Below are 26,448 nucleotides of genomic sequence, written 5' to 3' on the forward strand. Positions count from 1 at the left end.
CAGGGCGCGATCCTGGAGACCCAGGATCGAATCCCACATCAGGCTCCCGGTGCATGGAGCCTGCTTCTCCCTCTGCCTATGTCTCTGCCTCTCTCTCTCTCTCTCTCTCTCTCTCTCTCTCTCTGTGACTATCATAAATAAATAAAAATTTTAAAAAAAATTAAAAAAAAAAAGAGATTGCAAGCTGATGGCACAGTCCACCCCTGAACAATCATATACTATCAACTGAAAAATCTAACAGGCAATATCTAGAGTCAAATATATCATGGCAGGTTTAAAACAAGACATTATAAGAACACACAGAAGGGACATCCTGGTTTTCTATCAATATTGTCTGCTTTTCGGTGGAGGGAATAGGAAGGCTGATACCTGAAAGATTACTCTCTGCAAAGCAGCAGAGTAGGGTAATGGCGACAGAGAAGGCTCACCAATGTGGCAAGAACCAAATTGATTTGGGTGCTTATATTCCATGCTAAGAAACCTGGAATTTTACCCAATGGCAAAACCAGTGGCTGGAGATTGAAATGTCACCTGTCAAGGGACAGCTATATGAACTATATAATTGCTTAACTAAGTATTACTGAGACAAGTCTGGTCTGTTTGGTCTTCTACCACTAGCAGAAACAAGAATTTGAGAACGCCCACATTTTCAGATTGACAGTTCCATAGCGATGGCACAAGTGAAGGAAGATTACAGCCAAAAGTGCTAACAGGCATACAGGCTGCAGGTTTTTAAAAAAGGTATGAGGGATCCCTGGGTGGCACAGCGGTTTGGCGCCTGTCTTTGGCTCAGGGCACGATCCTGGAGACCCGGGATCGAATCCCACGTCGGGCTCCCTGCATGGAGCCTGCTTCTCCCTCTGCCTGTGTCTCTGCCTCTCTGTCTCTCTCTGTGTGGCTATCATGAATAAATAAATAAAATCTTAAAAAATAAAAATAAAAAAGGTATGAAACACGATGACCAAATGAGGATTAAGTCTCTTATTCACTATGTTTATGTTTTACATTTTTTATTAGATATATCTAGACAAAATTTTAACAAGGGGAAGGGATGCCAGTTACTATTTGTGGTTTATTTCAGAAATTAATGACCATCTAAATTTGTGAATTTGGCAACATACCTTCTTTTAGTTCTCTGATTATACTCTCTTCCAACATCTGCTGCATCTGAAATAAGTTAAACGTTACTTACAATGTTCAAGTTAAACAAGAGACATTATTGTAGGAATTTTATTTTGCTTATGAAACGTGGTCTGGAAATGATACTTTTAGAAAGTAAAAGCTACAATTTGCTTAAATAGAAAGATGATCACATAAATAAAATAAATCCCTACTTATTTTAATCTGGATAACTGAGAAGAAACCTATAATGCTGTTTAGAGGATTCTAATAAAAAGTACAATTAATATTGATCAATCGAATATACAGAATTTCTGGAAGAAGAGGACGATGGTGGAGGAGTAGGAGACCCTAGTTTTGTCTGGTGTCTGGGATTCAGCTACATAGGTATCAAATCATTCTGAACACCTGTGGACTCAGACAGAGATCCAAGAAAAGAATTGTTGCAATTCTACAAATAGAACAGCGACCGCTTTCTGCAAGGTAGGAGGTGTGGAGAAATGAATCAGAGGCATATATCAGAAGATTAAACCAGGGCGGCAGGGAACCTCTGGAAGCCAGAAGGCAAGTCCTGGAAAGTGATATAGCAGCAGAGTGCACAACCAGAACTTTTAAGAGGTCTGTTCCAGTGAGGACATCCCTGTCTGAAAGATGCTCAGGTGGCAACGGGGGGCAGCATCCTAAGTGGGACGGACAGTGTGGTCTCAGGATCCCTGGGGGGGCGGGGTCACAGAAGGAATGGGGGCGGCGCCTGAGTATGGCAGTTGCCAAGGCGTTTGAGCGGGGAAGCCAGTTGCAATCAGTGAGCCCAGGAGTGGGCATTCATCTCAGTGTTGCCATAAACCCCAAACCGAGGAACAGTCAGGTGACCACTTTCCAAGCAGGAAAAACTGGGCAAGACCTCCTCCTTCCCCCCAGAGGCACAGTGTGAATGGGAGCTACAGGGGTCTGCAAAGTTTGGAAAATCGAAAGGGGGTCTGTGCTTGAGATAAAAATGCTTGGTCACAGGCTGGGTGAATACAGAGTGCAGACAGAAACCAGGGAGACACAGTAGGGAGTGAGATCTTTCAATTCCAGGGCTGGAAATTAGGAGGCCACCATTTTCATTCTCATCCTCTAAAGCTGCCCAGAAAGCCTTCAGGGAACAAAAGCCACAGAGAGCAATCTGGAGCTGCTTACCTGGCCTGGCCCCCTGGCAAGGGTGGTGCAATCTCACCCTAAGCAAAGACACCTAAGAATCAGTGCTACAGGCCTCTCCCTCAGGAGGTCAGCAACAACATCCTGCTAAGACCAACTTTACTCATCATACAGAGCTGCAGAACTCCAGTGCTAGGGGCAAACAGTATACAGAACTCATGGCTATTTCTCATGACTCCTTAGTCTTTCTATTTTAATTTTCTTTTTGCTTTCAACCATTTTCTTCATTTATCAACTCTGACAATTTACCTTTTTACACTTGCATTCAATCCTTTCACTGCTCTTAATATTATTCCTGTATATATTGAAGTTTTTCTTTCTGTACCATTTCGGGAAGTAGTTCCTTCTAAGAAATAGACTAAAATACAACCAGAATCTACTATACTGCTCTATTCTCTTCATCTGTCTGATTATAATATTTTTAAAATCTATCTTAATTTTCATATTTACAGTTACATTCTATCCTTTCATTGCATTTAATTTTATTTTTGCATATAATGAAGTTTTTCATTCTTTACAATTTTGGGATGTAGTTTCTTCTAACAGACCAAAATAAACTTACGATATAGTATATTGCTCTGTTCTGTTCAACTGGCTGATAATATCCTTTTTATTTTGACTTTTAATTTCCATTTTTACACTTACATTCTAGACTTTCCTTGTATTTAATTTTATTTTTGTATATATACAAGGTTTCCTCTTAACCATTTGGGGATGCAATTTCCTAACAAAAAGACCAAAATTCACATAGTATCGGTGTACTGCTCTGCTCTCTTGATCTCTCTAATTCTATTATCTCCTTTGTTAACCTTTAAATTGGCTTCGGGTCTCTTCTGATTTGTTTAGCATGTATTTATCTGGGGTCATTCTTGATATTTTTCTATTCTGTTCTCTCACTCATCTCTTCTTCTCTGGACAGAATGACAAGATGGAAAAACTCACCGCCACAAAGAGAACAAGAGGTAGTACTGACTGCCCGAAACCTAATCAGCATGGATAGAAGGAAGAGGCTGGAGTGAGAGTTCAGAATAATGACCATCAAGATAATAGCTGGGCTTAAAAGAAACACAGAGGACATTAGAGAATGCCTTTCTGGAGAAATAAAACAACTGATATCTAATCAAGTTGAGATAAAAAAGGCTAATCTTAGTGAGATGCAATCAAAAATGAAGGTTCTAACTGCTAGGATAAATGAGGCTTCACAGAGAAGTAGTGATATAGAAGACAAAACAATGGAGAATAAACAAGCTGAGGAAAAGTGAGACAAACAACCACTGGACTATGACGGAGAATTTGAGAGATGAGTCGTACCACACAGCAAAACAATGTTAGAATAATGGGGATCCCAGAAAAAGAGGGGAAGGAGGGGGCAGAAGGCATATTTGAGCAAATTATAGCAGAGATCTTCCCTCATCTGGGGAAAGAAACAGGCACTCGAGTGCCAGGAGGCACAGAGAACCTTCCTCAAAATCAATAAAAAACAGGTCAATATCTCCAATATAATAGCCAAGCTTGCAAATTTCAGACCCAAAGAGAAAATCCTGAAAGCAGCTTGGAACACGAGGCCCTGAACCAAGAAGGAGAGAAATATTCAACTGGCAGCGGATCTATCCAAAGAGACCTAGCAGGCCAGAGAGAGCTGGCATGATATACTCAGGGTGCTCAAGGAGAAGAGTCTACAGCCAAGAATTTTATCCAGCAAGGCTCTCATTCAAAATACAAGGGGAGATAAAAAGCTTCCAGCACAAACTGAAACTAAAAGAATTTGTGATCCTTAAAACAGCTTTGCAAGAAGTGGTAAAGGGGAAACTTTAAGCAAACAGAGAGCCCAAAAGTAACACAGACCAGAACACGGACTTTACACATAATACAATGGCACTACATTCATATCTTTCAATCCTTTCTCTGAATGGAAACAAGTCAAATGCCCCAACCAAAACACACAGGGTATCACAGTAGATAAAAAAAAAGCAAGACCCATTGATATGCTATCTGAAAGAGACTCATTTTAGACACAAAGACAACTTCACATTGAAGGTGAGGGAGTGGAAAACCATTTATCATATTAAAGGACATGAAAAAAAACTGGAGTGGCAATATTTATATCAAACAAATTGGATTTTTTTTAAGATTTTATTTATTTATTCTTGAGAGACACACAGAGAGCGAAAGGCAGAGGCACAGGCAGCGGGAGAAGCAGGCTCCGTGCGGGGAGCCTGATGTGGGACTAGATCATGACCTGAGCCGAAGGCAGATGCTCAACCACTGAGCCACCTGGTCATCCCACAAATTGGATTTTAAACCAAAGACTGTATTAAGAGAAGAAACAACAACAACAAAAGATGAAGAAACTCACTATGCCATAATTAAAGGGTCTATCCAAAACTAAAATTGGACAATTATAAGTTTTAATGTGTTTAAAGTGGGAGCAGCCAACTATATAAATCAACTTTCTGTTAAGATTTCATTTATTTATTTATTTGACACACACACACACAGAGAGAACACAGGCAGTGGCAGCAAGAAAGAGAGAAGCAGACTCCCCACTGAGCAGGCAGCCTGATCAGGGCTTGATCCCAGGACCTTGAGAACACGACCTAAGCCAAAGGCAGAGCCTTAACCGACTGAGCCACCCAGGCCACCTTATAAAGCAATTAATAGCAAAAATAAAGGAACACATGGATAGTCATATAATAATAGTAGGTATTTTAACACAACACTACTGTAATGGCCAGATCATCTAAGCAGATGATCCACTAGGACGCAAGGGCTCTGAATGACACATTGCACAAAATGGACTTCACAGATAACTTCAGAGCACTCCATCCTATGACAACAGAATACACATTCTTCTCGGGTGCACATGGAACAAACATTCTGCACAACAGATCACATACTCAGTCACAAATCAGCTCTCAACTGGTACCAAAAGACTGGGATCATTCCCTGCATACTTTCAGACCACAATGCTTTGAAACTGGAACTCAATCTTGACAGGAAATTTGGAAAGAATTCAAATACACAGAGGTTAAAGAATCCAACTGGGGCAGTAAGTCACATTTTAAAACCTCATAGAAACAAATGAAAATGGAAACACAACTGCTCAAAACATTTGGGATGCAGCAAAGGTCATCAAAAGAGGATAGTATATAGCAATGCAAGCCTTTCTCAAGAAATGAGAAAGGTCCTAAATACACAACCTAACCCTACACCTAAACGAGCTGGAAAAGAACAGAATATTAAAGCCTAAAACCAGCAGGAGAAGAAAATTCGTAAAGATCAGAGCAGAAATCAATGAAATAGAAACCAAAGGAACAGTAGAACACATCAATGAAGTCAGGAGCTGGTTCTTTGACAGAATTAATAAGATCGATAAACCCCTGGCCAGACATATCAAAAAGAGAACGGAGCCAAAAAATTAGGCATTCTAGAAGAAATGGACGCATTCCTGGAAAGCCACAAACTACCAAAACTGGAACAGGAAGAAACACAAAACCTGAACAGGCCAATAACCAGGGAGAAAATTGAAGCAGTCATCAAAAACCTCCCAAGACACAAAGGTCCAGGGCCAGATGGCTTCCCAGGGGAATCCTATCAAACGTTTAAAGAAGAAACAATGCCTATTCTACTAAAGCTGTTTGGAAAGATAGAAAGAGATGGAGTACTTGCAAATTCGTTCTATGAGGCCAGCATCACCTTAATTCCAAAACCAGACAAAGACCCCACCAAAAAGAAGAATTACAGACCAATATCCCTGATGAACATGGATGCAAAAATTCTCAACAAGATACTGGCCAATCGGATCCAACAGTACATTAAGAAAATTATTCACCATGACCGAGTAGGATTTATCCCCGGGACACAAGGCTGGTTCAACACTCGTAAAACAATCAATGTGATTTATCATATCAGCAAGTGAAAAACCAAGAACCATATGATCCTCTCTTTAGATGCAGAGAAAGGATTTGACAAAATACAGCATCCATTCCTGATCAAAACTCTTCAGAGTGTAGGGATAGAGGGAACATTCCTCAACATCTTAAAAGCCATCTACGAAAAGACCACAGCAAATATCATTCTCAATGGGGAATCACTGGGAGCCTTTCCCCTAAGATCAGGAACAAGACAGGGATGTCTACTCTCACCACAGCTATTCAACATAGTCCTGGAAGTCCTAGCCTCAGCAATCAGACAACAAAAAGACATTAAAGGCATTCAAATTGGCAAAGAAGTCAAACTCTCCCTCTTTGCCGATGACATGATACTCTACATAGAAAACCTAAAAGCCTCCACCCCAAGATTGATAGAACTCATACAGCAATTTGGCAGCGTGGCAGGATACAAAATCAATGCCCAGAAATCAATGGCATTTCTATACACTAACAATGAGACTGAAGAAAGAGAAATTAAGGAGTCAATCCCATTTACAATTGCACCCAAAAGCATAAGATACCTAGGAATAAACCTAACCAAAGACGTAAAGGACCTATACCCTAAAAAGTATAGAACACTTCTGAAAGAAATTGAGGAAGACACAAAGAGATGGAAAAATGTTCCGTGCTCATGGATTGGCAGAATTAACATTGTGAAAATGTCAATATTACCCAGGGCAATTTACACGTTTAATGCAATCCCTATGAAAATACCATGGACTTTCTTCAGAGAGCTACAACAAATTATTTTAAGATTTGTGTGGAATCAGAAAAGACCCCGAATAGCCAGGGGAATTTTAAAAAAGAAAACCACATCTGGGGAAATAAGATCATGAATGAAAGAAGACAGATCACGACCAGCACCAGAGAAATACAGACAACTATAAGAACACATTCTGAGCAACTATATGCCAACAAACTAAGCAATCTGGAAGAAATGGATCCCTTCCTACCAAAACTGAAACAGGAAGACACAGGAAACCTGAACAGACCCATAACCAGCAAGGAAATGGGAGCAGTCATCAAATATCTGCCAACAACCAAGAGTCCAGGACCAGGTGGCTTCCCAGGAGAATTCTACCACACATTCCAGGAAGAATTAATCTATTCTTCGGAGCTGTTTATAAAAATTAGAAATGGAAGGGAAACCTTCCAGCGTTCTCTGTGAGGCCAGCATTACTCTGATCGAAAAACCAGAGCAAGACCCCACCCAAAAGGAGAATTACACTCCAATATCCCTGATGAACATGGATGCCAAAATTTTCACCAAGACACTGGCTGGGAGGATTCAACAGTACATTAAAGGATTATTCACCATGTCCAAGTGGGTTTTATGCCTGGGCTGCAAGGGTGATTCGACATCTGCAGATGAATCAATGTGATACACTACAGAAATAAAAGAAAGGATAAGAACCATAGGATCATCTCAAGAGATGCAGAAAAAGCAGTTGACAAAGTTCAGCACCCTTTCCGGATCAATACTCTTCGCAGTGCAGGGAGGGGGGGGAGCATATCTCAATATCATAAAAGCCATCTACGAAAAGCCCACACCTGATGCCATTCTTAAGGGGAAAAACTGAGAGCTTTGCCACTAAGGTCAGGAACACGACAGGGAAGTCCACTCTCTGGACAACCAGTGTTGTTCGACATAGCCTCAGCATTTAGACAACAAAAAGAAATAAAAAGGCGTCTGAATCAGAAAAGAACTCAAACTCTCACTTTTCTCAGAGGACATGATATCCTATGTGGAAAACCCAAAAGACTCCACCCCAACGTTGCTAGGACCCTTTCCTGAATTCAGCAAAGCAGCAGGATAGGAAATCCATGCACAGAAATCAGTTGCATTTCTATACACTAACAATGAGATGGAAGAAAGAGAAACTGAGGAGTCGATTCCATTGACCATTGCAGCAAACACCATAAGATGCCTAGGAATAAACCTACCCAGAGAGACAAAGGATCTATACTCTCAAGATGACAGGACATTCTGGAAAGAAATTGAGAAAGGTGTAAAGAACTGGAAATACATTCCATGCTCATGGATTGAAAGAATTAAATATTGTTAAAATGTTTATGCTAGCTCCATCAATCTATATATTCAATGCAATCTCTATCAAAATACTACCAACTCCTTTTATACAGCTGGAGTAAATAACGGTAAGATTTGTTTGGAACCTTAGAAGACCCCGAATAGCCAAACATATGTTGATAGAGGTAGCCATAGCTGGTGGCATTACAAACCGGACTTCAAGCTCTATTTTAAAGCTGTGATCAACAAGACAGTATGGTACTGGCACAAAAGCAGACATGTCGATCAATGGCCCAGAAGAGAAAACCCAGAAGTGGACCCTCAACTCTATGGTCCACTCCTCTTCAACAATACTGGAAAGAAAATCCAATGGAGACAAAGCAGTCTCTTCAACAAATGGTGTGGGAAATCAGACCACCACATGTAGAAGAATAAAACTGGACCATTTTCTTATGCTATACACAAAAATAGAGTCAAAATGGATGAAACACCCAAATGTGAGATAGGAATCCATCAAAATCCTAGAGGAGAACACAGCCAGCAACCTCTGTGACCTCGGCTGCCGCAACTTCTTGCTAGAACATGTCACCAGATGCCAAAATGACCTACTGGGAATTCATCAAGATAAAAAGCTTTTGCACAGCAAGGAAATAGTTGACAAAACCAAAAGACAACTGACAGAATGGGAGAAGGTGTTTGCAAATGCCTTATCAGATAAAAGGCTGGTATGCAAAGTCTATAAAGAGCTGATCAAAGTCAACACCCAAAGAAAGATAACCCAATGAAGAAATGGGCAGAAGAAATGAAAGGACATGTCTCCAAAGAAGACATACATATGGCCAACAGACACATGAAAACATGCTCAACATCAGCTGGCACTAGAGAAATACAAATCAAAACCACGGTGAGTTTCCCCCTCACACCTTTCATAATGGCCAAAATTAGCAAGTCTGGAAATGACAGATGTTGGCGGGAATGCAGAGAAAGGGGGATCCTCTTATGATGTTGGTGAGAATACAACCTGGTGCAGCTCCTCTGGAAATCAGTACTTGGAGGTTCCTCAAAGAGTTGAAAAGGAGCTACCTATGTAAAACCCAGCAATTGCGCTAGAAGGTATGAATCCCGAAGATCACTTTGGTCGGGATCCAAAGGGGCACCTGCACCCATATGTTTATACCAGTAATATCCTCAATAGCCAACCTGAGAGATATGGATGTTCTTTGAAAGAGGTATGCATAAAGAAGATGTGATGTAGATATAAATAAATAAGTATCATATTTATTTATTAGACAGAGAGAGAGAGGGAGGGAGAGAGAGCACAGAATATTACTCAGCCAATAAATAATTAAATCTTTGGACCTTTGGGTGGCTCAGTGGCTGAGAGTAGGCCTTTGGCTCCGGGCATGATATATATATCATAACATTATAAGCTAGTTAATTGAATTTAAATAAAAAATAGTAAAGAAACCAATGGAGCTAGGAATGTGAAATAAAAGAATATACATAACTTCTGAAGGATCTTTGTAACTTCTGTTACAAAATTGTAAACAAGAGTCATTTTACACTTTAATAGTTTGTGATTTTCAGAAAAAGTGCCCTTTATGAGAGATTAATCATTTGTTTAATAAATTATTCCTCCGAATGAACTTTCCACTTTTGCACTTTTGATTTTGCACTCAACAAAATCTTGAGGTATGTTGTATGCTCTATTTTTCAGCACAGACTCTTAAATACATAAAACAATGGAAGTGGGACTACATAAAGTCATGTGGAATTTCTCCTGGTAATATTGAGTAAAACTATTTTGTTATCTATATGATGACTGATGTACTTCTTTTCATGTGAACACAGAGATTTCAGAAAATCTGCTTCAGGAAAGGAAAAAATATAAGCTAGCACCAGTTTTCCAACTTAGTTTCGCATTGATAAGTTTCTAGAATTAGAAACAAGGAAAAGAAATTTTAACTGTAACTTTGTTTCCTTTCTATGAATTAGGACCAATTTTTGAAGCACCTGACTTACTATAGTTATCATTATCTACTTAATTATGAAATATTTAGGAATATTTCAGACTACAGTTGACCTTTGAGCAACACAGTGGTTAGGTGCACTTACCCCCGTGCAGTCAAAACTCTGTATAATTTCTGATTCTCCCCAAATTTAATTACTAATAGCCTACTGGTGATGGGAAGCCTTACCAATAACACAGTCCATTAACACATGGTTTGTACATTACATGTGTTATATAATATATTCTTAAAATAAAGTATGCTAGAGAAAAAAAGGTTATTGAGAAAAACATAAGAGAAAATACAGTACAACACAACAGCCAAGAAAGTCCATGTGTAGGCTACCTAGACCTGCAGCTACAATTCCATGTTGGTCAAGGATCAAATGTGCATTACAAATATTCCCATCTAGAATGCTCTTATTTCTTATAAAAGGCATCCTCTCATTGAATTCCCAAAATAGGGTCTAAATACGGTACTAAGTGGTGCCTAGGTGGCCCAGTCACTTAAGTGCCTGCCTTCATTTCCTTAAGGAACGATCAAAGTAATATAATGATCTTTTCGCCAAAAGTCTTTTCCTAAATACTTGCTTCTGTGACCCTGGTTTATTTCCAGGTGAGAATTGAGTTAGATGGTAGAAATAGCTTGCAATCCATTAATAAAGAGAACATATTTGCAATTTTATTTATACTTTTCCATTTATCAAAAACATAAGAGGGTAAGAAAATTATACACATAAAAACAACGTATCAGGAAATTTTAATTCGAAGACTCATTAATTAGTAGGATTTTCTCATAACAGTTTGTTTCCAAACTACCAATCATAGAAATCTAAGGTTCCATTGGAGATACTGTAGGATTGAGGGACAAAAGTCTACAGCTGTAGTCTCATCTCTCTTTTAGCTACACAGCTCCACTGGTCTCGGTTTTGTATAATACAGTTTAATGCAAAAACAGAAACAAACAACAAAACAAAATAAAACAAAAACAAATTAAGTTCCATTCTTTGAAAAAAATATTGTTTTCCAAAAGGTAGTCACTAATTTAGTCAAAGTCCCTAATTTTTTTATTTTAATTTTTATTTATTTATGATAGTCACAGAGAGAGAGAGACAGAGACACAGGCAGAGGGAGAAGCAGGCTCCATGCACTGGGAGCCTGATGTGGGATTCGATCCCGGGTCTCCAGGATCACGCCATGGGCCAAAGGCAGACACCAAACCGCTGCGCCACCCATGGATCCCAAAGTCCCTAATTTTACATAAGAGACAAGAAGGCCTCAGAAAGATTGCAGTTTGCCTCAGGTCAAAAGACCAAAGAGTTGCAGGCCAGGAATGTGCTTTAGGTCCTCCTGAGCTGAGAGTTTTTATGCCAGTTACTTCATCATCTTCAGGAAAAATACCTACATTTTTAACTATAACTGACTGAAAATGAACACATAAAGGTTTGTCATGTGGCTCAATAACGACTAGGCATGAGGCACAAAACAGCTTTCTAATTAAATTATAAATTTTAAAGTCTAAAGTGTAATTTAAATTATAAATTTTAATGTTTTATGAATAAAAATACAGCAATGGAAATGATCTTTACTCCTATTGGGAACAGTTAATAGACTGCATTTATAAGCACAAATTTTTTAAACCACAAGACACGGAACTTGAAGGAGAAAATCTTTAGTTGAACCAAAGAGGCTGAAATGGAGGAAACTCTTCCTGGAAAGAATTATTCTTTTCCTCCAGATAAAACTTGGTTTACCAAAATCAATCAACAAATGAGTTATCTATGTTGTGGATTATTAAACACAAAACAGACTTCTCTTTACCACCTAGTATGCTCTGTCCAACCTCTCATCATTATGAGAGTTGGTATGTACAAAAGACAGGACTAACTTTAATTTAAATCCAGTCAGAAATTAGAGGTAAACCATCATTACCCACAAGTGGATTTATCTCTACCTCCCTCACAGCAGGAAGGGAGATTTGCCTAATGAGTGAATTGGGGAGAAGGCACTAGGCAGTGCTTAGGAGATTCCAAATCTCTTTTTTGAAAAGATGTGCTCACCCATGGTAACATGAATTCAGGTCTGCTCTCATCTTCGTGGGATGGGCATCAAACATTTGTTTCCTCCATTTACAACTGTGTGGGGAAGTGCCTAATTTGGGATAAAGAATTGGGAAGCCCACTGTGGCTACATACCCACCCAAACCACATCCTCCAATCTGTTAGCATGTATTAGTAACAAAGGCTACTAAGTTTAACTCCATCTGCCTGACTCCTGTGCTCTGAACTCAGAAAAAGAAGAGCACTGTCCTCTGCCACCTACCCCACCACAGCTCCAATGAGAGAAATGACCAGACAATACTTTGAAAAATGTTTCTTCTTGCTTGACTTTATAACTAACATTCATTGTTCAAAGCAACATATTTTGAAGAGGGAAAAGTTGGAAAGAACAATTTTAGAAACAAACAGAGAAAGTCAGACAAAACGAGGAGACAGAGGAGTATGTTCTAAATGAAACAAGGCCACGAGATAGAACCTCAGAAAAACAACGAAATGAAACAGAGATAAGGAGTCAGCCTGATAAAGAGTTCAAAGTAATGGTCACAGAGATGCTCAGCAAACTTGGAAGAATGGACGGATTCAGTGAGAACTTCAACAAAGAGAAAATATACAAAAGAACCAATTAGGGCTGAAGAATACAATAACTGAAATGAAAAATACACCAGACACAATCGACAGCAGATTAAAAGATGTGAAGAACAGATCAGCAATCTGCAAGAAAGGGTAGTAAAAATCATCCAAGCTGAAAAGCAAAAAGAAGAAATAATTTGAAAAATTAAGATACAGGGACCTCTGGAATAGCATCAAGTATAATAAAACTCACATTAGAGAGGTCCCAGAAAAAGAAGAGAGAAAAGGGTGAAGAACTTATTTGAAGAAAGAATACCTAAAAACTTCCCTAACCTGGGGAAGAAAACAGGCCTGCCAGGCCCAGGAAGCATTGCCAGTCCCAAATAAAAGGAACCCAAAGAGTTTCACACCAAGACACATAATAACAAGTCAAAAATGAAAGAGAAAAGGAGAATCTTAAAAGCAGAAAAAAAAAAAAAAGAAAAGAAAAGAAAGGAAAAGCAATTAGTTATATCAAAGCGAACCACTACAGGGATATCAGTGGATTTTTCAGCCGAAACTGTGGCATGCACTCTGGAAAACTTTGTGGAGGTTCCTCAAAGAGTTAAAAATAGACCTGCCCTACGACCCAGCAATTGCACTGCTGGGGATTTACCTCAAAGATACAGATGCAGTGAAACGGCAGGACACCTGCACCCCGATGTTTCTAGCGGCAATGTCCCCAATAGCCAAACTGTGGAAGGAGCCTCGGTGCCCATCGAAAGATGAATGGATAAAGAAGATGTGGTCTATGTATACAAGTGGAATATTACTCAGCCATTAGAAACGACAAATACCCACCGTTTACTTCAACCTGGAGGGACCTCAAGGGTATTGTGCTGAGTGAAATAAGTCCATCGGAGAAGGACAGACATTAAAATGGTCTCATTCATTTGGGGAATATAAAATTTAGTGAAAGGGAATAAAGGGAGAGAAAATGAGTGAAAATATCGCTGAGGGTGACAAAACATGAGAGACACCTAACTCTGGCAAATGAACAAGGTGTAGTGTAAGGGGAGGTGGGCGGGGGGTTGGGGTGACTGGGTGATAGGCACTGAGCGGGGCACTTGGGATGAACACTGGGTGTTATGCTAAATGTTGGCAAATCGAACTCCAATAAAAATCGGAGAAGGACAAACATTATATGGTCTCATTCATTTGGGGAATATAAATAATAGTGAAAGGGAATGGAAGGGAAGGGAGAAGAAATGGGTAGGAAATATCAGAAAGGGAGACAGAACGTGAAGACTCCTAACTCTGGGAAATGAACTAGGGGTGGTGGAAGGGGAGGAGGGCAGGGGATGGGGGTGAATGGGTGATGGGCACTGAGGGGGGCACTTGACGGGATGAGCACTGGGTGTTATTCTGTATGTTGGTAAATTGAACACCAATAAAAGATAAATTTATCATATAAAAAGAAAGTTAAAAAAAAAGAAAAGAAATTGTCGCATGATATTTTCCAAGTGCTAAGAGGAAAAAACCTAGGATATTTTTGGCAGGTTTATAATTCAGAACTGAAAGAAAGATAAAGAGTTTCCCACACAAAACTTAAAGAAGTTCATCACCACTAAATAGGTCTTATAAGAGATGTTAAAAGGACTTCTTTAATCAGAAAAGGCCAGGGTACCTGGACAGCTGTCAGTGAAGAGTCTCCCAGGACCCTGGGATCAAGCTCTGTAAGGGACTCCCTGTTCCCTGCTCAGAGAGGAGCCTGCTTCTCCCTCTCCCTCTGCCCCTCCCTCCCCTTCACTTGTGTTCTCACTCACTTTGCTCTCAAAGAAAGAAAGAAAGAAAGACCATAACTAGAAATAAGAAAATGAGACAGTTTTTGTTTTAATTTTTATTTATTTATGATAGTCACAGAGAGAGAGAGAGGCAGAGACACAGGCAGAGGGAGAAGCAGGCTCCATGCACCGGGAGCCCTATGTGGGATTTGATCCCGGGTCTCCAGGATCGCGCCCTGGGCCAAAGGCAGGCGCCAAACCGCTGCGCCACCCAGGGATCCCCGAGACAGTTTTATCATAAAAACAAACATACAGTAAAGGTAATAGACCAATCATTTTTATAAAGCCAGTATGAGGGTTACAAGACAAAAGGAATAATATCAATTATATCTACAGTAACTAGTTAAGGGATACACAAAATACAAAGGTGTAAACTATGACATCAAATTTATAAAACAAGGCAGGGTGTAAAAATGCAGTGTTTTTAAAATCTGTTTGAACTGAAGTAACCATCAACTTAAAAGAGATTGCTATACATACACAGGATGTTATATATGAACTTCATAGTAATCACAAACCAAATATTTATAACGGATACACAAATGGAAGAAAAGCATCCAAACATAATACTAAAAGTCATCGAATCAGAAGAGAATAGAGCAAGAAAACAAGGAAGTCGAATGAAAGAACAAGACTAAGGCTTCATTTAACATGAGTCTATGCTACATTTTTCTACATTAATAAATCCATGAATATACTATCAAAATCATAAGCCTATGTGCATTGATTGAAATGGGTATTTTAACAACAATGATACACAATGGAAATGGGTTGTTATTAAAGGCTCCCTATCACTGCCATCTTAGTCATCAATCATTCAAGTGATGGCATCAAGGTAAATATATGTGAATTTCATTTGAAATATCCAATTATTTGTGGGGTGCCTGGGTGGCTCAGTCAGTTAAGTGTCAGAATCTTGATTTTGGCCCAGGTCATGATCTTAGGGTCATGAGATCCGGCTCCACTCTGAGCATGGAGCCTGCCTAAGAGTCTCTCTTCTCTCTTTCCCATTGCCCTTTACCACCTGCTTGCTTTCCTTCATTTTTTTCTCTCTCTCTCTCTCAAAAAAAAAAAAAAGAAAAGAAAGAATCAAATATTTCTTTGACTTACTTATTTAGAAAATCTCTACAGTTGCTCAGCAAGCCATTTTATAAAAATTGAAATAGAAGTAATATAAGTTAAAAAAAAGGTGTTATAAGAAAGCAATTAGGGATGTGCTCTCATGTAAGAAAATGCCAAAACTTACAACATTTTTTAAACTGTTTTATTTATTTATTCATAAAAAGTACAGAGAGAGAAGCACAGACATAGGCAGAGGGAGAAGCAGGCTCCCTATGGGGATCCTGTTGCGTGACTCAATCCCAGGACCCCTGGATCATGACCTGAGCCAAAGGCAGATACATGCTAAACCACTCAGTCATACGGGTGCCCCCAAAACATAGAACTATCAATTTAGTGTTACAAGTTTATTTAATTCATAAAAAGGACTTACCGTGGAATCGTTAAAATCATAAATATCCCTACATGGTTAAGCGTTTGGATTCTAATCATTCACTTATGCATAGGGGTGGAAAATTGAGTTACAGCAAACTTTAAACATAGTATAAACTATTGCTAATCAGAGAATAAGTCAAAGCATCTAAGTGTACTTTGGGTTAGTAGGTAATAATATTTACTTTGCAAAATCCAATTTAACATAGCTTTTCAAGGAAATGGGTCTGTTTGGGGGTGCCTTGGGAACTCAGTTGGTTAAAGCATCCAACTCTTGATTCCAGCTCAGATCATCATCTCGGAGTCATGGGATCAAGCCCTGAGTCAGGCTCCACACTCAGTGGGGAGCCTGCTTGAGATTCTCCCCCTCCCTCTACCTCTCTCCCCACTCATGGGCACACTCTCTTCTCTCTCAGATACATAAAATCTTTAAAAAATAAGAAGATAAAATGTGTCAGTTTAGTGGTATTTATTGAATAAAGTTAATAATAGGTATCTCTTGACAATAAGAGCTCCAGGAGCTTTAAAAAATACCATAAAATTTCTGTCCCATTTCCTTATTAGCACAAACCAGTATAACTTTTACTTAATGAGTATTATTCAGTTAACTCAGAATTTCACCAAATTAAAAACAAAAATTTTATTGGAAATCTGAAACTCAAGAAAAGAAAGATAATATAACTAACCTTGAACAAGTGAGTTTCAATGCTGCTAACTGAAGTCTGCGGCCTTGAGGTAGGAATCATTACATTTTCTCTTGGAGTAACATTTCTATCCAGCAGTAAACTACTAGTCCAATTTCCAACATAAGGCCCTTCCAAGACTGGTCCCATAGTAAGAGTGCTGTGGAAAGGTCTGTTCTGCTGTCTCTCCACCAGATATTTGGTACTGATATCTGCCAGCCTCTCATTAGTCCTGTGAAGATTACACAACACAAGTGCTTAGTATTTTATTTCTACCCAAATCATTCCTGCATGACCTGCATTTTTTTAAGTTTCCATAATAGCAAACAGAATGTGCCAGTAAACAGTGTTTTAACACTGAAAATGTGACAGAGCAGAGCTACTACATATATTTATAGGTTTAAAATTATTCCAAAGGAGTATATATGATTCCAGGGATAACTAACTAACAAGAAATTCAAATTAGGGGAGGGAAAGAAATGGCTGACAGTGATGCACATGGATTGACAGGTAATACTTGCTACCTTCTGGAATGGCTGTAATTACAAGATTCTGGAGAATGCCGTTACACATATTTGTATTTAGTAAAGCAGCTCAGAACATAAAAATAAACCATCCCTCAAAGACATTTTCAAGGATGTGCTTTCACCACTCTTGTACATTTTTCTCATTGCCTCAGAGAAATTGAGGGTTTCGCACCGAGGAATACCTCAGACCAACAACCTCTAGGGGCCAGGTAGATGGCAGAGCAGTGATCAGAAGGACCGAAACAGCTCCAGAGGCAATTAGCTGATAACACACTTACCAAGGCCCTGGAAGTAGAATCTGCCCTTTTTGTCTTCCACACACCCCCTCATGCCCACCATGATGCTATTTTTAGCCACGTTGGGATTTATACTGCCTTTCACCCCAGTGTGAATCTTTCTCTGTTTCACATGTATACTTTTATATAAAGTAGAAAACATACAAAGGTTTCCCCCACCCTCAGGCTCTCTAGTAATAATACCAAAGACACAATCAAGAAAGTTAATTTACCAACCTGTATACTATTGGCACTTGATCTTTTGGGTTAAAGGTGTAATCTTCCAAAAATGAACTCATTAATATTTCTATTTAGGGTAATTCTGACAAAAAATTTTATAGTAATATGCTGTCTAAATACCCACTATTTGCTTCGACGTGGATGGAACTGGAGGGGAGGGTATTATGCTGAGTGAAATAAATCAATCGGAAAAGGACAAATATTATATGGTCTCATTCATTTAGGGAATATAAAAATTAGTGAAAGGGAATAAAGGGAAAGGAGAGAAAATGAGTGAAAATATCAGTGACGGTGACAAAACACGGGACACACCTAACTCTGGGAAACAAACAAGGGATGGTGGAAAGGGAGGTGAGCAGGGGGTTGGGGTGACTGGGTGATGGGTACTGAGGGGGACACTTGGGCGGGATGAGCACTGGTTGTTATGTAATATGTTGGCAAATTGTTATGCAACATGTTGGCAAATTGAACTCCAAAAAAAACAAAACAAAACAAAACAAAAAACCTTTTAAGTAGGGTTGTAAAGATGCAGGTATGTGAATCTGCTCTTTCCACTACAAATTTTATGAAGTTTAAATATAGACACGTATTCCCAATGAAAATTTAGTGTTCTAATTGAAATATACCATAATTGTAAAATACATGCTGGATTTTTAAGACTTCGAATGAAAAAAATATGAAATATCTCAGTAATAATTTTATATTGATCACAAGTTGAAAGGATATTTTTTGACGTATTGTGTTAAATAAAATATATCAACTTTAAAAAAATAATATGCTGTCTAAATTATAAAGTTTTAAACAATTAGTTTGTAAAGACAACAAGATAGAGTAACTGAAAATATTAACGGGAAAAAGTAAAATCATATACCCCCCCCACACACACACACAAAAAGAGGAGAGAGGCAAACTATCCTGGATGAACATAAAATGGTAAGTTTATTTACAAACGTTATTTTCCAAAATTATACTATCCAGTTGGCTTTCACTTCCTACTAATCTCATGAACCCATCTCCATAAAAATTATGCTTTAGAGGCAAATCAATAAGCTAAATCTATTTTCATTGATTCTGTTTTAACTTACTTGCTCAGTTTTTTTGTCAATGACATTCGCATTTCTGATTCTTCTAGGTAGAGTTGCCTGTACTTTTCCAATTCTATTTTAAGTTCCTGAGAATTTCTTATTTGGGATTGAAGTTCAGATTCCAGCTCTTTAATTCTGAGTGCCACTTGACTTCTTATTGAAGCATCATGACTTGCTCTTAACTGCTCTAAGTTTTCTTGAGATGCTGCTTGTCTCTAAAGCAAATTAAAAGCACAGTTTTAAAACAGCTAAAACTTGAGTAATTATAGTATATTTCTTTCCTTCAGTTGGGACTCAATGATTCAGAGAGCAATTTTAAATGTGTAAAAAAAAGCTGAAGTGTAAAATATTTATCACCAATGTCACCTGAATTGAATCTGAATGATAAAAATAAAGTTTAATCATTCTTATATTAGTACTCATGCAATCTGATACTTCAAAGAACAAGAGAATCAATTAAAAATTTTAAAAAGTGCATAATACAACTTGAGAATAACCTGTTTCTTGATTTCTGCTCAGAGCATGTTCTCAGTCAGAGGTCCTGAGGCCAAGCCCTGTGTCGCACCCAGTATGGAGTCTACCCAGGATTCATTCTGTCTCTCTGTCTCTCTGTCTCTCCCCCTCTGCCAATCCCCCTGCTCATGTTCAATAAATAAATAAGGAAATAAATAAATAAATGAAATCTTCAAAAAGGAAGAATAACCTAGGAATGGAACATGGAGCCCAATGCAGGGCTTGATTTCACAAACCTGAGACCAAGACCTGAGCTGAGATCAAGAGTCTGCTGCTTAACCAACTGAGCCACCTAGATACTCCATGGTAAAAGTTTTATTTTTTTAAATTTATTTATTTTTAAAGATTTTATTTTATTTATTCATGAAAGCCAGAGAGAGAGAGAGGGGCAGAGACACGGGCTGAGAAGGAGGCTCCACCCTGGGAGCCCGATGTGGGACTCGATCCTGGGACTCTAGGATCACGCCCTGGGTCAAATGCAGGTGCTAAAACCACTGGGCCACCCAGGAATCTCCATGGTAAAAGTTTTATTTTATTTTATTTTTTTCCCCATGGTAAAAGTTTTAAATCACAATTTTTTCTTTTCCTCTTAATAGTCTTGTTTCAGGGGATCCCTGGGTGGCTCAGCGGTTTACCACCTGCCTGCGGCCCAGGGTGTGATCCTGGCATGGAACCTGCTTCTCCCTCTGCCTGTGTCTCTGCTTCTCTCTTCCTCTCTCTGTGTATCTCCTGAATACATAAATAAAATCTCAAAAAAATAGTCTTGTTTCATACATACTGGTCATAAATCATTCTGAAAGATCAATTTAGTGAGAATAATGATGAAAACTGAAATCTTTACAGGGAGGAACGAATGCCTCCAGAAATATACCAAACAGATTGCTGTAAAGGAAGCAGAGGAAACCTACACAATGCATATAACCAAAGTGTAATTTGTAATGAAATAAATGAAAGCATATCACAGATCAATAAACTAACCTGTAAAAATAGATTGACTTCTTTTAATCTTTCTTCTACAATCAATCTTACTCTCTGGTCAATCTCCCATTTATAATACTTTTCTACTTGAATGCCTTGTACCACATTGACTTCTGCATGACTTCTGAGGTTTACTACTTTTTCTTCCAAGTTCTTTTTAATCTGTTTTAGTTTTTCACATTCCCTCTCTGTTGCTTTCATAGATAATAACTCCTGTTGAAGAACTTGATTTTTTGCATCCAGGTCTATACATCTTGAAGATTCAGTTTCCAATCTTGCTCTAAGATCACCAATCTGCATGAATAGAACAATACAGTTCGGAAATGGAATGAAATTAGTTTAACTCAAAACTATAACCAACATTTTAAAAAACATTTTATGTTTAAGTCTCTGTACTGAACCGTAGGCTCGAATTCATAACGTCAAGATCAAGAGTCATATGCTCTACTGACTGAGTCAGCCAGGTGCTCCCATTTTAAAATAAATTCATTTGCAATAAAATATAATCTATATTGTAGTAGAGTCTTAGAATGTGGAACCCTGAAGCACTTAGAAAATTAAGAACAGTGTTAAAACCACTAGGAGTTATTAAAAAAGATCTCTGCTATCATTGTCTTTGCCACACAACATTTGTACTTCATTTTATGTATTTTTCTATGACTGCTTCAGATCTTTCCTCCATAAAATAACTGTAAGTCACCTCTTAGTATAAAGTCTCTTATATAGGCAAATTGAATTCAAATAAAATTTTAAAAAAGAAAAGAAAGTCTCTGGCCCCTTCCCCTATCCTAACACACCATAATTTTTAAAAATTATTTATTCATGAGACACATAGAGAGAGGCAGAGATATAGGCAGAGGGACAAGCTCCACAGGGAGCCCGATGAAGGACTCGATCCCAAGGCCCTAGGATCATGCCCTGAACCAAAGACAGATACACAAACCACTGAGCCACTCGAGTGTCCCAATGAATACTCCCATTAATTTTTAAAAAGTTTTAGTAATATCATATTGACTTATGTAGGTCTGAACCAATAAATGCTTCCTAAGAGAAGACCTTGAAAATAAGACTCTAATTATTGAATCTATAAATACTGATTCTAAGCCACAAGCCTTTTTCTGAATTACAAATGATTTACATTAATTTGAATTGCATTCCCAGGAGAAATGATTCTCAGGATTAAGAAACCACACCTCTCAGTATAAAAATTTAGTGAGATGAAACTTATACTTTCGGACAAAAAAAAAAAAAAACCCGCCTAATTGAATAGTATTATCTTATAATCCTCTGTTACTCCCACAAAACAAGGGAACATACTAAGCACCAAAAACCACCACTGAAAAACCTGACAGGGTTTCAGTGATTCTGAGTTGGGAAGAACTTCTTTCTTCTGGATATGATTGATAAGACAGGGTAAGTGGATGTGGTGGTTTTATAAATTTTTTGACACTTCTCCCATGATAATCCCACCCCTTAAAATGTGCTGACCTTAGTAATTGGTTTCCAGTGAATAGAATTCGGCAGAACTGCTGTGTGATTTTTTTAAGGCTAGGTTAAAAAATGTGATATAGCTTCCATTGACATTCTTCTTCTAGGGAAACTAACCCTTAGAATCTAGCTGCTGTGGGAAGCCCAGGCCACCTGGTGTGTCTTCATGTAGACATTTCAGCTGAGACTGACCCAGCTAACGTCCTTGCCAAAAGCCAGCCTCAACAGCTAAACATTTGCATGAACATGATTTTAGATGATTCTAGTCCCCAGCTTCCAGTCATCTCAGCTGACACCAAATGAAGAAGAAATGAGTTGGCCTTACTCGGCTTTGCCTAAACTAAATACTTGTGAACCAAATAAATGCTGTTTTGAGCAACTAGGTTTTCAGGTGGTTTATGATGCCGCAATAAATAACTGGCACAGAAACTGATATTAAACATGGGGTGCTGACATTAAAATATTTAAACCTGAACCTCCTTTGAACCGAGAGGTAGGTAGAAACTGAAAGGATGTAGGGAAGAGTAAGAATGAAAACCAAAAGGGCTTCCAACAGACTGTTAATGGAAACCTGATGGCCCTTGAAGAGGCTGACAGTAAAGGTTCCAGGCAAGTGAAGAAAATGACACTAGAGGAAAAGGAACTTGCGCCACAAACCACTTGAAAGTAAAACGGGACACAAAAGATAAACTAAACAAGGTCTATGCAGTATGAAAGACCCAGACAAACTGGGTGCAAATATTTTGTCCACATTTATAGCCTTTCCATATGCTGAAATGTCAAATAATGCTAAAATAAAGAATTGCATCCTGGGTCAAGAGCAAATCCAGGAAAACATGGCCTATGGATGAAGCCAAGATTATAAAAACTTTTGTTAAGACCTCAGAAGGATTTCAGGTATGCCTCAAATTTCTTTTAAGGATCTTAAGAGTATGAGCTTCACAGGAGAGCCCAGTTGAAAAGTTTATCTCAAAAAGATCTGCGAGACTGGCTTTTCTACTGACATAAAATCAATCCATTGATTCTCACAGAAAAACTCAAGAAGTTAAGAAAATTATAGCATCAAAACCACTGTTTGCGAGCTTGGACTAAAAGAGACCTAGATAGCACGGACTGAAAATAGGCCTTTGGGTCTTAGAAGTCCCCACAGGGAGGCAGCAGGCTGAAAACACAACTGCAAACACAGGTCATTGGACAGAACCAAGAGCTCAGAGAGGATAGACAGCAAAGAGCCATGGAGAAAAATTTCCATGGTTTCAGACTAAGTCTGACTGAAAAATGGACAGCATGCATCAGGCTGCATTTCAAACCTGCTATGGTCTAGTGTGACTTCCATCTTCTTTCTGAATGGAAGAGTCTTTAGCAAGTAACCAGAATGTTGTGTTTTCAATAGTAGAGAACTGTTCTCTTTAATTCTCAAGTCTTCATTCCTATTGAGAGAACCTGCACTCCAGGGACTAAAATTTAGACAACATAACCCTGGCACCTTATCCCCGCTGCACCTGATTAAGATGGCAAGATCTTGGACTCCATCCTGAACCCGATGCCATGATAACTGAGATTTGTCGGAGGTACTGGGAGGAGGTGAGTGCATTTTTCATGTGAAAGGAATATAGAACACTGTGGCCAGTGGGTAAATTACACTAAAAATTGCGTTCTTCATGTGTTCATAGGTGTTCCAGTATTCCATTAAAACTAAACAAAACAAAAAGACCGTGGGCTAACCTTAGTGACTTGCTACTAACGAACAGAATATGGTCAATGTGATGTTGTGTGTATTCCAAGGCTAGGCTACGAAAGGCAACACAGCTTCTGCCCTGTTCTGTATCTCAGCCTGCTTACTCGGAATTTAGCCCCTCCTCTTGTGAGGAGGCTCAGGCCACAAAGAGAGTCCAGGTGTGCCAGTGTAAGCATTTTGGCTGCCTGCCCTAACTATAAATCTAGGCAACAGCCAGCATCAACAACACCAGACATGAACTTTTTCTCTTGGTTTTTCCCCATTTAGGAGGACATTATCTGTGCATTTTTTCATATATTCCCTTTATTATGTTGAGGTATGTTCCCTCTTAAACCTACTTTGTGGAGGGTTTTTATCATGCATGGATATTGTACTTCATCAAACGCTTTTCCTACATCTATGGAAATGATGACTGATTCTTCTTTCTTTTATTAATATGGTGCATCACACTGATTGATTTGCAGATACTGAATCACCCGTGTAACCCAGGAATAAATCCCATTTGATCATGGCGGTGATTTTCTTAATGTATTGTTAGATTCAGTTTGCTACTATTTTGTTAAGGATTTTTGCACTAGAAAATTGGCCTGTAATTCTCTTTGTGGTGTCTTTATCTGGTCTTGGTGTCAGGGTAATGCTGGCCTCATCAAATGAATTTGGAAGTTTTCCTTCCTCTTCTGTTTTATGGGACGGTTTGAGAAGAACGCATACTAACTCTTTCTTTAAATGCTTGGTAGAATTGGACTCTGAAGCCATCTGGTCCTGGACTTGTGTTTGTTCCAAGTTTTTGGATGAGTGATTCAATTTCTTGGCTGGTTAGCATTCTGTTCTACTTTCTTCCTGCTTCAGTTTTGGCAATTTATATGTTTCTCGGAACTTATCCATTTCTTCTAGGTTGTCCAATTTGTTGACATATATTTTTCATAATATTCTCTTATAATTGTTTGGATTTCTGCAGTGTTGGTTATTCTCCTCTGTCATGTGTGATTTTATTTGGGTCCTTTCCCTTTTCTTTTTGAGAACTATGGCTAGAGCCTTATCAATTTTATTAAATTTTTCAAAGAACCAGCTACTGTTGATCTGTTCTATTTTTATTTGTGTTTAGTTTCTTTATCATTTATTTCCACTCTAATGTTTTTTTAAAGATTTATTTATTGGGGCGGGGGGGAGGGGCAAAGGAAAAGGGAGAGAGAGAATCCACCAGTAGACTGAGGTTGGAGGCTGAAGCAGGCTTCAATCCCAGGACCCTGAGAACGTGACCTTAGCCAAAATCAAAGAGTTGGTCAGTTAACCAACTCAGCCACCCAGGACCCCCATTTTTCCTCTAATTTTTATTATCTCCATCCTTCTGCTGGCTTTAGGTTTCATTTGTTGTTCTTTTTCTAGCTTCTTTAGGTGTAAGGTTAGTTTGTGTTGAGATTTTTTTTTTTTTTTTTTGCTTCTTGAGGTAGGCCTGTATTGCTATATATACTTCCCTCTTAGAATCAGTTTGGCTGCATCTGAAAGGTTTTGGGGGGATCCCTGGGTGGCGCAGCGATTTGGTGCCTGCCTTTGGCCCAGGGCGTGATCCTGGAGACCCGGGATCGAGTCCCGCATCGGGCTCCCGGCATGGAGCCTGCTTCTCCCTCCTCCTCTGTCTCTCTCTCTCTATCATAAATGAATAAATAAATATTAAAAAAAAACATTAAAAAAAGGTTTTGGACAATTGTGTTTTCATTTTCATTTGTTTCCATGTCTTTTGAAATTTCTTCATTTATTTCCCGGTTGGCCCACACATTGATAGTACGATGTTATTTCACCTCCATGTATTTGTGGTCTTTTCAGACGGTTTTTTGTAGTCCACTTCTAGTTTCATAGTATTGTGGTCAGGAAAGGTGCATGGTAGGACTTCAATCTTTTTGTACTTCCTAAGGCCTGTTTTGTGGCCTAATGTATGATCTAGTCTAGAGAATATTCCAGATCTGTATTCTAATTTCATTTATTGCACTCTTCATCTCAGATTCTTTTTAAACTCTTCTATCTCTGTTGTAAGGGTCTCACTGATGTCTTCCATTCTTTACTCAAGTCCACTGAACATCCTTATGGTCACTGCTTTAAATCCTCCATCAGGCACGTTATTTCTCTCTCTCTCACTTAGATCTCTGGCCCTGTGGCATTATCCTGTTCTTTCATTTGAGATAAATTCCTCTGTCTTCTCATTTTGTCTAGGTCTCTGACAGTTTCTCTGGGTTAGAAAAGCCAGTTATGTCACTTGTTCCTGAAAGTAATGGACCACTGAAAATGGTCCCGTAGTGCCCAGGGCCTGGTGCTTGAGGGAGGGTCTCCAGGGTGTGCGGCATGCACTCTGCTACTGGGTTCTGGCTCCTCTATCCCTCAGGCCAGTCATCTGAGAGATAGGCTCTCAGTATCTGCTGTGGGCAGTGTTTGGTACTTGGCCTGAATCTAGCGGGTTTGAACTAGCTTGCGAAATGAGACCTGTCACAGTCCACTGGAACTGAGACCCTGCAAAACTCTGGTCAGGACACATGGTGTCCGCAGGGGTTTGTACTGGTCTTCTGGGGGAAGGGCTTGCTGTGCTGGAACTGAGGCAAGCATGATTCAAAAGGGCAGTTCCCCTGGAGTGCAAACGGGTGGTGGCTGGTGTAAGCAAGTTAGGCAGCTGGTGTCAGAGTGGCACTGATTCCCACAGGTG

The 26,448-nt window shown here is 39.0% G+C and overlaps 1 protein-coding gene across 4 annotated transcripts in view; it reads right to left on the reverse strand.

Annotated features, from left to right (window-relative positions):
- Window positions 1-26,448, reverse strand: part of LOC119878745 (ankyrin repeat domain-containing protein 26-like) — a 42,041-nt gene that overhangs the window by 11,130 nt on the left and 4,463 nt on the right. For 2 of the 4 annotated variants that reach the window (XM_038589320.1, XM_038589323.1), the window contains exons 2-4: window positions 20,531-20,824; window positions 19,040-19,254; window positions 16,916-17,144 (exon numbers count right to left, since the gene is read on the reverse strand). In XM_038589320.1, the coding sequence (XP_038445248.1) occupies window positions 16,916-17,144; window positions 19,040-19,254; window positions 20,531-20,824 (738 nt within the window). Of the gene's footprint in view, window positions 1-1,121; window positions 1,168-12,358; window positions 12,437-16,915; window positions 17,145-19,039; window positions 19,255-20,530; window positions 20,825-26,448 lie in introns of those variants that run through there. The other 2 variants (XM_038589322.1, XM_038589321.1) reach the window with 2 other exon arrangements.

This window comes from Canis lupus, unplaced genomic scaffold, assembly GCF_011100685.1.
Source record: "Canis lupus familiaris isolate Mischka breed German Shepherd unplaced genomic scaffold, alternate assembly UU_Cfam_GSD_1.0 chrUn_S1879H2076, whole genome shotgun sequence".
NCBI classification, from domain to species: Eukaryota; Metazoa; Chordata; class Mammalia; order Carnivora; family Canidae; genus Canis; species Canis lupus.